General features: G+C 45.7%; 1 protein-coding gene across 4 annotated transcripts in view; it reads left to right on the forward strand.

Moving 5' to 3' along the window:
* The window catches only part of EXOC6B (exocyst complex component 6B), a 431011-nt gene that overhangs the window by 237468 nt on the left and 175850 nt on the right, over window positions 1-17693 (forward strand). For all 4 annotated transcript variants that reach the window (XM_090035133.1, XM_090035134.1, XM_090035135.1 and 1 more), the window contains exons 9-15: window positions 9160-9243; window positions 9398-9444; window positions 11201-11321; window positions 14365-14436; window positions 15188-15285; window positions 16222-16327; window positions 17426-17535. In XM_090035133.1, coding sequence (XP_089891259.1) covers window positions 9160-9243; window positions 9398-9444; window positions 11201-11321; window positions 14365-14436; window positions 15188-15285; window positions 16222-16327; window positions 17426-17535 — 638 coding nt within the window. The remainder of the gene's footprint in view (window positions 1-9159; window positions 9244-9397; window positions 9445-11200; window positions 11322-14364; window positions 14437-15187; window positions 15286-16221; window positions 16328-17425; window positions 17536-17693) is intronic.

Consider the following 17693-nt stretch of genomic DNA (forward strand, 5'->3'; position numbering starts at 1 on the left):
TTTGGTGTTCACAGAAAAGGAATGTTTTTTGGAGGATTAATAAATTAGGTTGTCTTTAAAAAAAACAAAAACAAACAAACAAACAAAACTAGATAACTAAGCAACAACTGAGGGAAAACAGGCTGCTCCAGTGATGTGCGGAGTGGGGTGCACAATGAGTGAGGAACTGCTTTAGAGAGGTACTGGGGAGCAGAATCGGGAAACCAGGCTGTAACTAAGCAATTAAAGTATAGGTGGAGGGCCAGAAAAGACTTCATGACCAAACGTGTTATGGACTGGCATAATGTCTCTGAATAATTTCTTCTTTTTTGTGTAGTCTCTTGTTAAATATCTCAAATTGCCCCCAAAAAGGCTTTTGGGGAATAATGTGGCATGGCTAGGGAGGTCATTGGGAGAAACCAGAGGGGATTTTCTGTCTAATAGAAAGCATTAACATCTGTGAACTCCTTTGTGTCTTCATGTGCCAATTCCCCTTTACCCCTTTCCCACTTTGGGGGGGGAAAATGATAAAGGGGAACTTGTGCTTCAGAAATTGTGAAACAACAGAAGTTGTGGGGGTGAAGAGGGTTCGTTCCGAAAGGAAGAGAATAGTTTGAGAGGCTTGGGTCTCCATCCCAGGTTTTAAATCCAAGCAGCTCTTGCTGGTACCATCTCGAGAGTATTTGCTGATCCTGGACTCTGGTTACTTTGGAAAGAAAGCAAGAGAACATTATTAAAGTTGCTCCAAATGTTTCATTTTTAGAAAGCGTTCTCTCTGAACTGCCCCTTTTTTAATTTTGTTTTAGAAGAAAATCCCTGATGGCCAGCAGGCGTTCCTAAAAGGGGCGTAGGAAGCTGGCAGCCTCAGTAGTATAGTCTGCATGTGGGGTCTTTTATTCTTTGTTGCAGGATGCCTGCCACTTGTCCAATGCCCCGTGCCCATGATGTGCTCCAGCATAAGCCCAGTAATACATACAGGGTAGTCACAACTAGTAGAGTGGATGCTAGATCACAGGAAGGTGGAAGAAGCTGGCAGGTTTACTGGCAGCTGAAGGGATGGTAGGAGGAAGGGCTGTGTTCTGATCTTAATCTCTTTGAAATGCATGTGAGAAAAGGAAGAGTCCTTAATGGGTTAAGAAATGTTTTGGGTTTTTTTTTTTTGTGGGACGAATGGAGGCATCTGTCCTTCTTAATCTTAACTGAAGTGTTGAGGCTAGTCCCAAACTGCAAGACGTGTCATCTACCAAGTTGTTTTTGGAACGACAGTGTAGCATTAAGATGTCTGATCAGTTTTAGCTTGGCACCACGCTCCTAGTTAGTCGCATTCAAAGTCTCCACCGAGCCCTTGATGTTACCACAAAATCTCGCCTATGTAGCTTGGTGGGATGGCAGGCTTTGCGTGCAGTAAATAATTAGGAACGAGCTACCCTGTGACTTCCAGAAGATATTGCATCAAGTCAGCACAGTGGCGTGTGAGCTCTTCCGCGTAGAAGACGGCGCTGAACCCCAGTCTGTTTGCACTTGCCGGCGAGGCTGCTGTTTGTCATTGGAGTTTGCCTGCAGCGATGGGCTGGCAGCTTTTCTTGGAAGTGGAAAGTAGGCTTTGGCGGGAGCCCGCACCACGCATTCAGTGGTAACAGCAGACTGCCCCGCGCTCGTCCGAGCGGTTTCACTCTATCTGAATGATGCTCCCAGAGAGGAGCTGCTGCCATGTTCAGCCTAGGAGGTAGGGTTTTCTTGCCAGCTATATTTTGGCCGTGCCTGGTAAGGTTCTCACCAGACCCTTAAGGCAAGATTGGTATTTCACTGAAGGAGGCCTTCATCCCATCATAGTTGGAAGATCATCCCTCATGGGTAGCCTACCTGGGGTGCACGTGTGGCATGGGCAGCCTCTGCCTGGGGCCTGTGGCAGATCAGGGAGCGGGGCAGGGAGCACAACAGTAGGTAGGGAGGAAAAGGAGAGCAAATAGCAGATCAGGCAGGGAGCATAGGAGAAGGACCAGAAATCAGAGCAGCAGATCAGACAGGGAGTAGAAAGCAGAACAGCATATTGGGCAAGGAAGGGAGGGTTGGAGTGGCCCGGGGAGGGTGCAGGGCTAGTTTGTGACATACCTGCTGAAAAGGTTGGCCCCCCACTGATCTGTGTGGTGGTCTGCTTAGTGTGTACCCCCCCCTTGTTACAGCTTTATCTCGTCTGATGATGCACACCAGTGGGTCTGGAACAGGGATTTCTACAATTACAGTATGAGCCCCAAACGGTAATGGCTCAAATCAACCAAGTCCGACTCGGACCTTGCTCCGTTGCTATGATGCCAACCCCAGGACAGGGACAACAGAGTCCCTCTGGTCACCTACAACCCCCAGCTTGGACATCTTAAGATGCATCATTAATGACCTCTAGGCCCTCCTGGAAAAGGACAGCCCTCTCAAAGTAGCCATTCGCAAGAAACCTGTTCTGCCTTAGACAGCCCCCCCCTCAATCTCATTCATTCTCAAGCAACAGGCTACCTGACTCGGATACTCACGGCGACACCAGCCTTGCATTGGACCGAGATGTCAGCTGTGCCTCCTCATCGATACAGATGCATCAGCACTGGACCAAATAACGTGAGCTAGAACATCCAAGGTTGTACATGCCAATGTTGTATACACCATACCTGCTTGATGCCCCTCTGCCATCTGTGTGGGATGGACCAAGTGATCCCTGCACATAAAAATGAACTTGCACTGATCTGACATTTCCAGAAAGACGCAAAGGCCTGTGATCTTCCATTGCTGACCCCTCTGTGGCTGTTCTTGGGTAGCAAAATCCTAAAAAACAAGGGTTGAATGGGAAATTGCAGAAAAAGAAATCATCTGCAGACAGGAGTATGTTAAGTATGGTTTAAACTGGGCCTACAGGTACTTCCCCTATTGCCTGGATTAGCGCTTTGAATCCATTGTTCCTGTGGGTTTATTGCTGGCTTGTTTGCCTTTCCCAGCACTGCCCTTCCTACTCCCTCTCCCCTCCTTCTTTCTCTTCCTGTCTTTTGTATTCAAATCACTCTTCATTTTGCATACCGTTTGCTCTGTGCATGTCCTTACACAGCATCTGATGAAGTGAGCTTGGGTTCATGAAAGCTTAAACTCAGTGCATCTCTGGTTTAGTCTATAAGGTCCAAATCTACCCTACCTTCTGCCTGACTTCAGACTAACATGACTGACTACTTCTCTTCAGTCCATTTTCCCAATGGAGACTCTCCTGTGCATTGAACTTTTTTCCCTGTCGAGGGGAAAAATATGATGGATCTAAAATGGGATGATGGAAGCTGACTCTTGAAGGGCCTAGCAACCAGACCTGGCATAAACCCCGTCCTGTTTAATATTTCACCTTAAGAAATGCAAGATCATACAGCTGATATCACTAAGTTCTAGCGGTAAAAGTGAAGACACTTGAGCAGCTCGCAGGAATGAGGCACATTGGAAGATGCACTACGGAGAGTCCCGCACGGCTCCTGCTAGTGCTTTGCTTGCCATATGGATGCAACGGGGACTTCAGTCTCAAAGATGAGTCTACAGCAGCCCTAAATACAATGTAGAAATTCAAAGATAAATGTAAAGATGAGTGCTCTATTTGCCTGGAATGGAATTTTTTTTTTTTTATTGGGCCTGTAATGAAAGCACTGTTGAGCGGTTGGTGCTCTTAATCATTGAGTACTGACAGCCCCTGAATGTTGGACAGAGAAAATGTTTCTAAACACTTTTTATATACAAATGCAATTTGTCGTTGTGGGTAGTGCCTTTCAGCTAAGGCTCTCAAGCTGTTTTTGGACCAGTCTTGCAAACACCTGTACATCGGGCAATTCAATTAGGCTGCTTATAGAAATTGTGAAGCCCAAGGTGAGAAGTTAAATGATATGTCTTAAGTAATTCAGTAAGTTGGCAGAAGGGCTGGGAATAGGGCATTGATCTCATTTCCATCCATTTCTTCCCTGTCAGGAGATCAGAGGATGTGGAAGAGTCAGTTGAGAGAGTGAAGCGGGGACACCGGTTGTGAATCCTTCACTCCGATTAAGTCTGCTACATAGCGTTTAAAAAGTGCTTCTCCCCACAGAATATCTTTTATTTGACCAATTTAGATAGCTTGAAAAATTCTACTAACTCTTCAAGCTACTTGAGTTGGTTTAATAAAAGATATCAGATTCACACAAAGACCCATGTCTGCCTGTGTCCTTAGACCAACACAGCTAACACCTACACCCCTCTCCCCACAAAAAAGAAGACACTGGGTAACGTGGAGCCCGTGTAGGACACACTTAGAAATCTGGTAGTTGCACCAGATGATAAAGCTAACCTCCTTTAACAAATTTTTTGCCTCCATTTTTCTGAGCAGGGACCGGGGCATCCTCCCCCTCCCCCCTCCAGGATCCCAGACAGACCCAGGGGAGGTGCACCGAGGCCCAGGGGCAGTGAGGATCTAGTCAGGGAACTTCTGGAGGGACTGGATGTATTCAAGTCAGCCGGTCTGGATGCTCTCCACCCCCGAGTGCTGAGGGAATTGGCTGAGGTCTTTGCGGGACCCCTGGCACGGCCGTACGAGTGCTCGTGGTGCTCTGGTGTGGTGCCGGAGGACTGGAAGAGGGCCAGTGTGGTTCCCATCTTCAAAAAGGGGAGGAAGGAGGACCCGGGAAACTATAGGCCAGTTAGTCTTACCTCAATCCTGGAGAAGCTCTTTGAGGAAATTATCCAGGAGCACACACGGTCAAATGGGTCGCCAGCTGGTTGGAGGGCCGCACCCAGAGGGTGGTAGTGGATGGGTTCTTCTCGACCTGGAAGGACGTGGGCAGTGGGGTTCCGCAGGGCTCGGTCCTCGGGCCCGCACTGTTCAACATCTTCATCAGTGACTTGGATGACGGGGTAGAAAGCGCCCTGTTCAAGTTTGCTGATGACACTAAGATGTGGGGGGATGTGGGTGCACTAGAAGGGTGCAATAGGCTACAAGCTGACCTTGACAGGTTGCAACGGTGGGCGGATGAGAATAGGATGGGGTTTAACACTGATAAGTGCAAGGTGTTGCACATGGGGAGGAAGAACCGGCACCACACTTACAGGTTGGGGAACTCCCCTCTTGCCAGCACGGAGACGGAAAAGGATCTTGGAGTCGTCATTGACTCCACGATGAACATGGGCCGGCAGTGTGGGGAGGCAGTCAAGAAGGCCAACCGTACCCTGTCATGCATCCACAGATGCATCTCGAGCAGGTCCAGGGAGGTGATCCTCCCCCTCTATGCGGCACTGGTCAGGCCGCAGCTGGAGTACTGCGTCCAGTTCTGGGCGCCACATTTCAAGAGGGACGTGGACAATATGGAAAGAGTTCAGAGGAGGGCCACTCGTATGATCAGGGGTCAGCAGGGCAGGCCTTATGAGGAGAGGCTACGGGACCTGAACCTGTTTAGCCTCCACAAGAGAAGGTTAAGGGGGGACCTTGTGGCCTGCTACAAACTGGTCAGGGGGGATCAGCAGGTATTGGGGGAGTCCCTGTTCCCCCGTGCGCTGCCAGGAGTGACCAGGAATAACGGTCACAAGCTGGCGGAGGGTAAGTTTAGATTAGATATTAGGAGGCGCTACTTCACAGTCAGGGCGGCTAGGGCCTGGAACCAGCTTCCAGGGGAAGTGGTGCAGGCTCCTAGCCTGGGGATTTTTAAAAGGAAGTTAGATGAGCACCTTGCCGGGGTCATCTGACCCCGGTGCTCTTTCCTGCTAAGGCAGGGGGTCGGACTAGATGATCTACCTAGGTCCCTTCCGACTCTAGCTACTATGAAACTATGAAACATCTGTGAGGGGCCAGTGGGGGGGATTATGCTTAGGGGCAACCGACACGGATTCATTAGCGACAGGTCCTGTCAGACAAACCTGGTGGCTGTCTACGACCAGGTCACAAAATCCTTGGAAACAGGTGTCACAGTGGACTTAGGCTTTCTGGACTTTAGGAAGGCCTTTGACACTGTCTCTCACCCCATTCTTGTTAAAAAAAAAATTAGGCGGCTGTGGCATTAATACCTACACAGATGGGTGTCAGATTGGCTGGGGGGCCGCACCCAGAGAGTGGTAGTGGGTGGGTCTTATTCAACCTGGAGGGATGTGGGCAGTGGGGTCCCCCAGGGCTCGGTCCTCGGGCCCGCACTGTTCAACATCTTCATCAGCGACTTGGACGAGGGGGTGGAAAGCACCTCGTTCAAAGTCGCGGGTGACACTAAGGTGTAGGGGAGAAGTGGGCACACTGCAGGAGAGGGACAGGCTACAATCAGACCTAGACAGGTTACAGGGGTGGGTGGATGAGAATAGGATGGGTTCAACACTGACAAGTGCAAGGTGCTGCACCCGGGAGGGGAAGAACCAGCACCATACCTACAGGTTGGGGAACTCCCTTCTCGGCAGGGCAGAGGCAGAAAATGATCTTGGAGTCCTCATTGATGCCAAGGTGAACATGGGCCGGCAGTGTGGGGATGCGGTCAGCAAGGCCAACAGATGCATCTGAAGCAGGTCCGGGGAGGTGATCCTCCCCCTCTATGCGGCACTGGTCAGGCCACAGCTGGAGTACTGCATCCAGATCTGGGTGCCGCACTTCAGGAGGGACGTGGACAGCATGGAGAGGGTCCAGAGGAGACCACTCGCATGGTCAAGGGCAGCAGGGCAGGCCCTACGAGGAGAGGCGCCAGGACCTGAACCTGTTCAGCCTCCACAAGAGAAGGCTGAGGGGGGGATCTAGTGGCTGTCTATAAACTTGCCGGGGGGGGCCAGTGGGGAACGGGAGAGACCCTGCTCCCCCAAGCACTACCAGGAGTAACGCAGAATAATGGCCGTAAGTTGACTGGGAGTAGATTCAGACTAGACATCAGCAGGCACGACTTCACGGTCAGGGCGGCTAGGATCTGGAACCAGCTTCCCAGAGAAGTGGTGCTCCCTCCTACCCTGGGGGTCTTCAAAAGGAGGCTAGATGAACACCTTGCTGGGGTCTTTTGACCCCAGTAATCTTTCCTGCCATGGCAGGGGGGCGGACGTTATGATCTGCTCAGGTCCTTTCTGACCCAACCAACTATGAAACTAAAAATGCCTCCCTGAACCGGTAAGTCTCCAAGGTGCCACCTTGCCCTTTTTTCTACCTGACTTCAGACTAACACAGCTTTCTACCTCTATGTTCACCACAAAATACTCTTGTTCTAATAATCTAGAATGAGCCATAAGAAATTTCCAAATTGCATGTTTCACACAGAATAATTTTGCAAAAAATAAATGTGCTTAGGTTTGCATTGAGTTCCGGAATTTCCCAGCTTGGTCTCTTGTCCACGTTGGACTGTGAACCTTGCGTTTTCACTGGTGATGACCAAAGAAGAAATCCTTGAGCCCTCAAACTGGGTGTCCATCTATAGAGAAATGGCTTTTTCCTTTTGAAAAAGGCTGTGGTTAATGTGGAGAGTTTCAAACCAAAACCTGGGGTAATGAGGAAAAATTCAATGAGAATTTATCAGCTTGATGCAGGAACTGCTTGTTGGCATTATGTGGCCTTTGTTATGAGGGACGTCAGATTAGATGACTGCACGTCACTTTCTGGCCTTAAAATCTGCAAATTCAGAGCAGGGGGCTGGACCTGATGATCTCATGAGGTCCCTTCCAGCCCTAAACTTGTGTGAATACATGAATCTCTGCCCTGCAATCCTGTTACCTGCACTGGATGATGAAGTAGAGGGGTTATGTCACACAGGAGCAATATCAGAAGATAGATGATAGGATTTTCCAACGTGCCCGCCCCATTCCTAAGCAGCTTGTGGCACCTAAAATGCTGCTTTGAAAAAATTAGGCTTCCTGTGGACTTAAAGCTGAATTCAAGCTGTACTCCAGCAAATTCACAGGAGCTTATGCTAAATCCGAATCTGCCTCGAGTCTCGATAATAAATGTTAATAGCACCCTGACAGTACCCAGTGCAGCTGCGGTATGCGGATGGTTGCAGAGCCCTGTCATCTCTTGTTGGAGGAGGAAGAGGAGTGTCTATGATTAAAAGTGTTGTTTGCAGAATTTTCCCAAGAACTTTTGTAATAAAGGGCCTGTTCAGTCAGAATATTTGTGTACTCATGATGGGTGGAGACCTCCATTGAGTCCATTGTCAGATTCTTTTAATTAGCTTTTCCCACTTTAAATATGGACCCAAGGCTCTCGTTCTCCCTTTCCCAGACTGGTAACACTTACTGTTAAGGTCTTTGTTGTCCTTTCAAGGGATCTAAAAAGTGCTTGGCTCATCAGAGCTCAAATAGAGTGTCTCCTTTCCTTCCCCAAATGGTTTGTAGACTCATTTCAGGCACATAAACCGATAGATGGGGCAGGAGGGGAAGAGAAGTAGCAATGGTATAAGAAGAAAAGGCTGTGGATAAAACAAGCAAGGCTAACATGGTTACTGTGGTGCTCGGGCAGGAGTTCAGTGTCTTTATCTTATCAGTGAGAATAACTGAGGATGCTTCAAGTCTCTCCCTTCTAAAGGTAGACAAAATGAGGTGATTGCCAAGTGCTATCAGTGGAAGAGCTCATAGTAGGAGCTCTTGTAGCTTTAATTGGGACCTTCCTTTTAACTCAAGGGTCAGAGCCCCATGTATCTGGAGCTGCAAGCGCTGCTTCTACTCCGAGATTTGTTGATCTGTGTGCTTTTTATAGTTGCTCAGACAGATATTGATGCTACCAGTGTCCAGATAAATAAAGGAATAATTGAATAATTTTCTGTAACCTTTTGCAGGATTGGTCCCCCTTCTCTCTCTCTTCATTGTTAGCACTTAACATTCTTGTTTTCCACCATTGCCAGGTTTTTGTACAAAATCTGACGGTATTATTGGCAGTCTAGTCCAGTAAGTGTGGGAGTTATACATAGAAACACGCACAATTTCTGCACGGTAGAACTGGAAGAGATTGAACGTATGAACGTAACAGGGTTGCTCAAAATGTTCTTGTGGCAAAATATGCAGCTGTAATTGTACTTGGAGCAAAGTGTTGACATTTAGTGTTTGCATTGAACTCTGTAAGGGAATGTGGCACTGAGGTCAGAAAAAAATTAAGCAAATGACATTTTTAAACTTTTGGATGCAGGAGTTTTGTATGGAGGTGGATGGATTTAATGCTGTTGCCGGTGGTTTAGATTAATTTGATCTGTTTTTCAGGGTGCCCGAGAAACCTTTGAGAACTATTACAGGAAACAGAGAAGAAAACAGGCCAGATTGGTGCTGCAGCCCCCTTCAAACATGGTACGCCTGTAATAGCTTTAGCCATCACAGTTGCTTTGCTTGATAAAGCAGCAAAATGTTGTCTCCACATTGTTGCACGTGTGTGGTCTCTTGTTTGTTTCCAGTTTCAGTGTCCTCCTTTGTTTGAATCCTTGTTCACTTTTCTTTGTTGCAGCATGAAACATTAGACGGCTACAGGAAGTATTTTAATCAAATTGTAGGGTAGGTATTCTTTTTATATACACATTCTCTAAATGTGTGTGTGCTGTGTTGTTGAATGGCAAGCAAAAAAGGAAATGTTCCTCTTTTTGACAATTCATTTAAAGAGCCAAAGCAGGAAAACTGCGGTTTGTGCTTCCGAAGCATCTGAGGGAGAGGCGTTTTAGTGCATCCGTAAACTTTGTCACCGGTGCCAGCAGTTTAGAGACTTACCAGTTATTCTGCACAGTTCGCATATGTGGGAGTAAACATGGCTTGTGCACCGTGTATGGCAGCTGAGTACTGGGATGAGCTGAACAAGCCAGTGTCACGCTGGATTATGCTGACAGTGTCACCATCTTGGTCTGAATGCTGAGACTTTTCCTTGAGGGAGGTCGGCAAGGAGTTGGTGACGTGGGCATAAGTGTGCAGCCTCTTTCCTTGTGGGTACAGAAAACTCCTGGCTGATGCAGCCTGGTGTATGGCCCGGTCTTTCAAAACCAGCCAAACTTCAAGTGAACAGAACCTAGGGCGACTGTTTTGGAACAAATGGGGTGGCCTGGAGAAATGCTAATCAACCAAGATTGGAAATGACTTTCTATCCATCTCGGTAGTCAGCATTAATGAAATGTACGGTGAAGCCTGGCTGTTGCTTTAGAGCAGTGGTACCCAAGCTTTTGGCCCCACAGGCTGGAAGAGTGGTGCAGGGAGGGTCTGCCTCCAGTCTGGGGGCCTGATCTGACGTGCCATGTTGCAGCTGGATTGGGCCTGGATGGGGCCCACTAGCCTCTTCCCTCAGCCCTCCTGAGTGGGAGCCCTGGTGCCTCCTGCCACCCCAGCCCCGTGCACTCTGCGTGGGTCCCCACCATCCCACTGTGCTCACAGCCCCACGGTCCTGGGTCGGGCCCCTGTGCATAGGGTCAAGTCATTTGGGCCACGAGGTGGTGACAGTGCTAATTGCCATGACCCCCCCCAAATTTCCAGACCCATGGGGAGCCTGGCTGGTCAGATCACGTGGCTCCACATGTCATACCTTGAGCATGCCTGCTTTATGGCTGAATGTTCCCCACTGTGTAGAGATTTACAGTCTAGATTCTGTACATTGGCCTTTTTTAATGTGTTATACACAATTTTGCTGTGATTTGCTACCATGTTTGGTAACAGGAGAAATGGAGATAATTATTTTATTCTGGTGGACTGAGCTTTCTACTGCATTCACAGATATCAGCTGGCTTAGAAGAAATGCCAGTAAAAGAAAGATGTAACAGAGGTGTCTTGGAAGTGACACAGCTATACTCTGATTGCTGCTGGCTGGACTGATGCTGTTTTAATCAGCAGTACATCTTAAGCGACTGGATAGATAACTTCAATTAAAACGCTGTCCCTCTCTATGCAGAGAATCCTGTTCCTGGGAAGTGACATTTTTTGTTTTCTGAACTGCTTTTTTAGTGTCTAAAATTAAAAGATAACTTTAAAAAGCCAGAGTAAAATGGGGCAAGGTTATTACAGTTCACCCATCTCAACAGTCCAAATGCAAAAACAATATTTCACGAGAACAACTTTACCTTGGAAGGACTGAATAACTCACTGTCGTAAAACAAAATAGTAATATGGCTAGGAGAGATGCCTGCACATTAGTTACGTATTTCTTTTCTCTCTACAGCTGGTGATTTGAGGTTTTTTGCTCGTTTTGTAAGTCATTTGCATGCAATGTTTGTAAAACCACATGGAAGTCATGGACTCTAAGCTCTGACTGCTCTGCCACTTTCTTTCCTGTTAGTTTTTTTGTAGTTGAAGATCACATCTTGCATACAACCCAGGGCTTGGTAAACAGAGCCTATATTGATGAGCTGTGGGAACTGGCTTTGTCAAAAACCATTGCAGCCCTAAGAACGCATTCGGTAAGTAAAAGCTACCAATTATTCGGCTGCTGCTGTGAGTATGACCCGATGCTTTGGAAGGTTTTATATTTATTGTAGCATTGCTCGGGGTGCATTAGTCAGTTCGTTGGGTGTTTTGGGATGGAGATACCGGTGGTGTCTTCAGGAAGTTTTTTTTTTTTTTGGTTCTGTGAACCCTGGATCCCCCAGGATCTTCTGCAATGAAGCTTCATCTGTTCAGAAGACTGGGTCCTCATTTCAGCTCTCCATTATTTGGTCAAAAGCAGTGAGGACTCATGGTAGAAGTGTTATCTTTTATTTGACGAACTAGATTTTTGCCAAAAAAAAAAAAAATCATTAATTCATTATTTGGTCAGTCATTTTAAAAGACCCCAGCAGAGGGCCCCAGCTTGTTCTCTACTTGACTAATGTCTCTATTTGAGATACAGACCGGTTTGGTATTCCCTTCAAATCAATGCCAGCTCAAGACACTGCCAAGTTAAAAATCATATGGCTTTTTAAAAACAAACATGTAGATTTCCTTTCTTATGTTAGTGTCTTGGATGATTAAAATTGAAGGGATTTAAAAGAATTTAAATTTACTTTTCACCACTTGTGCGACAGTTATACTTCTGGCATTTGTCTCCTTGGGCAAAACGAGCACTAATCAGTTTTACTTTTCTTCTCGTGCTAACATAATGCTGCCCTGTTTCAGTTGCAAACATTTAAAAGGGAATTTTTTCAGTGTCTCCATGCATGTTAAGGGAAAAAAGTTCCCATTGGTCTACAGTTTTAGAAGAAAAATCTAGATTTTTTTTTTTAGGTTCCTTACAATTCTTTTGATATATAACTTCCCCCCCCCCCCATGCTACTCTAAAATTGGTTTAAAATTAACAGCCTCTTCTGGGTGAAACAGTAAAATAATATTCAGCTACTCTCAGTGACAGCTGGTGAGCTCTGAAAATGGGGAGAAGGTGTTTCGAGTCAGTTTATGGCAGGCACATCTTACTGATCCAGCTGCATATAGGCTGCCTGTATATGTGCTTGCAGGTGGGGAGGGAGGTGTTTTAATTAGAGCAGTTCCTGGACAGCTGCTCTAACTAAAATGCCTCACTGTCACATATATTAAGCCCCCTGTGTTTCAGAATGGCTTCCGGCTTATTTCTTAGGTCCACTGGTTTTCTGAGAGGAAAGCCTCAAAAGTGTGTAGTGTACAGGGCACAGTTTGCTGTTTACTCTTAAACCATTTTCCATTCACTTAGTTTTGATCTTAGTGGTCATGTCTGAATTGCATTATAAAATAGCAGTCCGGCTTTGCTAGCGTGGTTGTAGCATGGGTTCCCCATAGCTGGGGAACCCATGCTACAGACCTGTTGCTCTCAACGTGCCCTTGAATAAATACAGCATCTCCCTATGGTCCTCAAATGTTTCCAAAGCATGGTAACTGTTTTGATGTGGATAAGCCAGCGGTGCTCAGACTGTGGCTCTTAACACAAGTCTTTTTGCAGAAAATGCTAGCGGTGTGAGGTTTCCAAGGGTTTATGGCATGCATTTCATAATAAATGTGCTTAAGGCAAGGCTGCATATGGGTGCCATAATGTTGGAAATTTGCCATACATCCGTAAATGTTGTACCCATCAGCTTTTTTCCCCTCTTGAACCGGAGGGTGTTTTACCTCTGTTCACCTGGGTGTGGTGGATGTTGTGGGAGCTCTTCAGTTAGCACTAACATCCTTTCCCTTAATGTGGAAATTGAGAGAAAAATAGATGCAAATATTACTAATATAAATCCATGCTCCCTTTAATCCGGGGGCTTTTGGTGGCAGTGCAAACCGTGAGAGTGAAGCAAACCAAAGTGCTTCTCTTCTCAATTCTAGTAAGTTTGGTGGTATGACAAGCTGTACTGGAGTTGTCGAATTTTAATTTGCAATAGAAAGAGGTCTTTAGTGGTCAGAGTTGTGTGCAGTCCACCAGCATTTATACATGACTACAGGAGTGTGCATAAAGACCCATCGTGTCCGTCGCATGGTACTCGGATTTGCTGGGAAACTGTCACATTGGTGAGGCTGTTTCAGATATTTCTGTTCAGCCAACCTCTGCCTGGATTTCTTCCTTGCGTTTCAGTGGGACATCTTTTATCATTCCTGATAGCTTTAGGGCACCATCTTTCTCTTTGACTTTCTTTCTTTTTTTTGGACAGTGAAATGGAAAATGTCTCTTTCAATCTTTCACGATGATTTAATAGAGTCCTTCCTTCTCGAGTTTCCAATGGGCTCTAAATCTCTGTTTCTTTTTCCAGCGTATGAATAGTGGTTCTATTTTTGGTAAGAGTCTGAAACTTTGCATATTTCACCTTTTAGTAAAGTTGTCTGCTAGTGTAAAAATGATGTGCAGTGTTACACGAGATGTTTTGTGATTCTGATCTGTGTCAGTAGGCGATATACTGTCAGTGGGCTGTATGCTCTTTAGACTGAGATCTTAGAGCTGTAGACCCTTGTTGCTTGCATCAAAATCTGGACATTAATTTTAATAGCCAAGCAGTTTGGTTTTTTCCCTCCTGATGCCACCAGAACCTTCCAATTAAAAATGACGATCCTCTTCATAAAGGGAGCTTGGGGGGGGGTATCGTGTATTTTGCAATACCTTTATTAACATTAAATGCAATGCAATTAATATTCAGTAGTAGGTAATGCTAACTCCCTTTGGTCTGTCAGCATAATTATTTGTTTTTTAACCTTTTCCTCCTTAATCCTGTGATTTGAAAACTGGAACTCCTAGGTACTTTAGGTTATACGAGGGCAGCTATGCTCCATCCTAGATGATTATTCATCATGTTGAGTCCCAGGTGCAACCTATTGTGGAACGAAATAATGTATCGGTATTTGTAACTTGTGATTTGTCATAACAAGGCTTTATTACACATTATTAAAAGCCTGCCAATAGACAGGCCTTATCAAATGTCTCGGCATTATCACCTGCGATGAGGGATTACTGAAAGAATTACTCCAACTTCTATTTGTAGAAATTAAAACCGGTTTTTGTTTTCGCCCTGTCCCCTGCTTTAGTCATACTGTTCTGACCCGAACCTGGTTTTAGACTTGAAGAACCTCATAGTGCTGTTTGCAGACACGCTCCAGGTATGTGCCCCTCTCTTGTTTGTGATTCTTGTGAAAGGATTTAAACCTGATGATGGATGTCGGCTTGCCGTGTCAGCTTGTTTTCCTCTGCATTTGGTGAGGGATGAATTCAGGTGCCAGACTGACAGTCTGGAAGCCAGCTTGCTTTCCTCACGGGGTGCACAACCTGCAGGCAGTGTCCATGAAGCTATACACGTGATTGACCTCTGCTCCGATTCATGCTAATTAGCATGTCGGAGCAGACTCAATTAATTAGTGTGCTGCAGCAGCCTCTGCGTTGCGTGGATTCAGCATCCCCACATTTCAAAACGAGCTGAGGCGCTTTAACTAAAGCTTGTCTAACTAAAGGCAGGAGTATGGCTTCTGAATGGAAACTTCCTAGACTTTAAATGCCAGAGGTTGTAAGTGAAAGAGGAATAGGGGGGAAAACATGGTCATCCCCTGTTCACTCTCCTTTTCAGCATTCATTCTCTGCCATTGCACGACACAGGATATTGGGTCAAACGGACCTATGGTATGACCCAGTAAATGGCAATTCTTAAGCCAGTGGTGTTCAGCCACTACAAATCTGGGTTGAATTTGAATGGGCTATTAGGAATGAAAGTAATTTGCATAGTTTCCATGTCCCTGGGCCATCCAGTCTTTAGAGTAGTGTAAATTTGGTGACTTTGAGAAGAGCAGAATCGACTTTCTAATTCCCGTGTCGGCAGTTCTTCACTGAACTTAAGTGCTGTTTTTTTTTTAATCGCAGGGATATGGCTTCCCCGTAAACCAGCTATTTGACATGCTGTTGGAAATCAGAGACCAATACAGTGAGACGCTCCTTAAGAAATGGTCAGGAGTTTTCAGGTAAGAAACTTTTGAAGAAAAAAATACGCTGAATAATGCACACGGATGTTACATGTGTATCAATTTTTTTTTTCTTATTCAAAGGAGCACTTGTTACATGCTTGCATATAAATGTTGGCCTCTATTAAACTAGCTGTGAACGATCATCTTGGGACAGGGAAAGAAAATACAAAAACACCATGGTGTGCATCTCATAGATGGGTATGCTAACTGTGTGACATCAACTTATGCTGTACCCTGGACCACCTTCTACACAGGATACCTTCACTATAGTGTAGACTTGCATAATTGGCATCCAGGAGCAAGCATGCCTGTTGTCAAGTCAGACCCAACTTCCTATGCTTGGAGGAGAGCCGCATGCGTTAATGGGCATCAGAAGAACTCTGGGAATGTATCCTATGATGGTTTGTGGTGCCATAAGCTGAGCCCCTTGACAATTCATTTACAGCAATCTGTGGGGGAATTTGCCTGTCTTTCTGGGTCTCTATGAATGGCCATTGGAGGACTACAGTATTCAACGGTTTAGCTTGCATCTTTGGGGAAAATGTTACTTGGGCTTTTGCTTCTAACTTCACAAGGTCCAAAACACCCCCAAACTGGGTCCAGAGGGGTGTGTTTGGAGGCAGGAGGAAGGGACCTGAATAAGGCCTAGACTACCTCTTCGGTAAGGACAATACCCATAATCATGGGCCATGGAGACTGTTAAGCCTATTTCAGCTGTTTCAAATTAAGCCTTTACAAGCCAACTCATGGCACCTGTTTCTTGTATCATAGTACAGTGTTGCAACATTACCATTAACTTACTCCATCATCTGTTTGTCCTGCTGGTGAGGCTGGCCCATCTGCACAGGAGCAAATTTCCACCCAAAGTCACGTTTGACACCACTAGATGCTTTCCCCATGGAGGCTCACTGTAATTGTTCTTCTGTTTTACAGAAATATACTTGATTCGGATAACTACAGTCCTATACCAGTAGCTAATGAAGAAATCTATAAGAAGATTGTAGGGCAATTCCCCTTCCAGGATGCAGAACTTGAAAAGGTAAGGAAAGCTTATAACAGGCCCATGTCGGGATAAAAGTTCCTTTGTGTACCATTAAAAATCAGCTGCTGCTTCTTGGTTGTTACCAACATTTAAGGCTAAAGTGGGAAGCATTTCAAGTGCACTTTCCCCGGTTTGTTTTTGTTGGTTTGGATGAAGAAAATAACTTGTTAGTGTCTAGTCAGTTTTGCTTTCAGATCATTATGTGCAAGCCCTGCTCTGTGGCGCTTGCAGTATAAGACAAGGGAGTTATAAAAATATCTGCTCCCACTGGAATTTTACTTTAATTTTAAGGAAATGTTTGGATTGATCTTATTTATTTGTTTTAATTTCTTCAGATTTCTAAGCGAGCTACATCCTGGATTTTGTAAAAGCTTGTTTTCACAAAACGTGAAAGAAGGGCCAAATTTGACTGAACCAGTGTCTCTTAAAAGCGTGCTTGGCTGTGGACTCAACATCTGGTAGACAGCATGATCCCAGCCTGGGCAACATAATTATGAATGGCAGATATTTTTTTCCAATCCTCTTTAAGCATTCAGGCTTTAAAAAGTCCATTCCCCCTCCAACCTAGGGTTGAATTTCTTTCCCTCTCAGGGCCATCTGTGCTGTAGTTGAATCCAAGCTAAGGAGGGTGTTGTTGCAAGGACAAGACCTCTGCTATTGGTGGTAGAAACACAGAAATGGTGGAAAGAGACTGAGGAAAGTGTCTGGTGTGGGGCACAGTGGGAAATCCAAGCTGTGGGGTCTTCCAGTGCGAGTTATGGATCCGGGAGATGGGCATGGGGGTAGTTTTCTTCCGCCTGCTCCTTTTGAACTTCACATTCCCTTCCAGGCCCATTTCAGAATCCAAATCCTTTACACACCACTACGCCATTTGTAAGTGATTATCTGGTCTTTTACTTGGCTGAACAGCTTATACAATATACAATAAATGCTGGCTGCTTGTTTCATTGCTCAACTTAGCTGAATATTAGAATTAATTTGAATACTTGGAACGCGTTATTGGAAAGCGGCTCCCTCGCCAGGCTTGGCCGTGAGGAGTTTCTCTCTGCTGAGTATCTGCTCTGGGGCTTATTTGAATTCTCTTGCACTTTACAGCAACCATTTCCAAAGAAGTTCCCCTTTTCCGAGTTTGTGCCTAAAGTTTACAGTCAGATTAAGGAATTCATCTACGCCTGTCTGAAGTTCTCCGAAGACCTTCATCTGAGGTAAAGTATGACTCTACCCGCAGTTACTCACGGAAATACAAAGATAACTTTGTAGTTTCTATTTCTTTTTGCTGGAAAATCTCACAAAGCTTTATAAACATTTCTTTCCTTAATCCTCTGTCAGTCAAATTGACTTGGATCCCCCTCCTCTAAGCGAA

The sequence above is a fragment of the Crocodylus siamensis genome, chromosome 2 (genome assembly GCF_052110815.1).
Source record: "Crocodylus siamensis isolate JL-2025a chromosome 2, ASM5211081v1, whole genome shotgun sequence".
Taxonomy (NCBI): domain Eukaryota; kingdom Metazoa; phylum Chordata; order Crocodylia; family Crocodylidae; genus Crocodylus; species Crocodylus siamensis.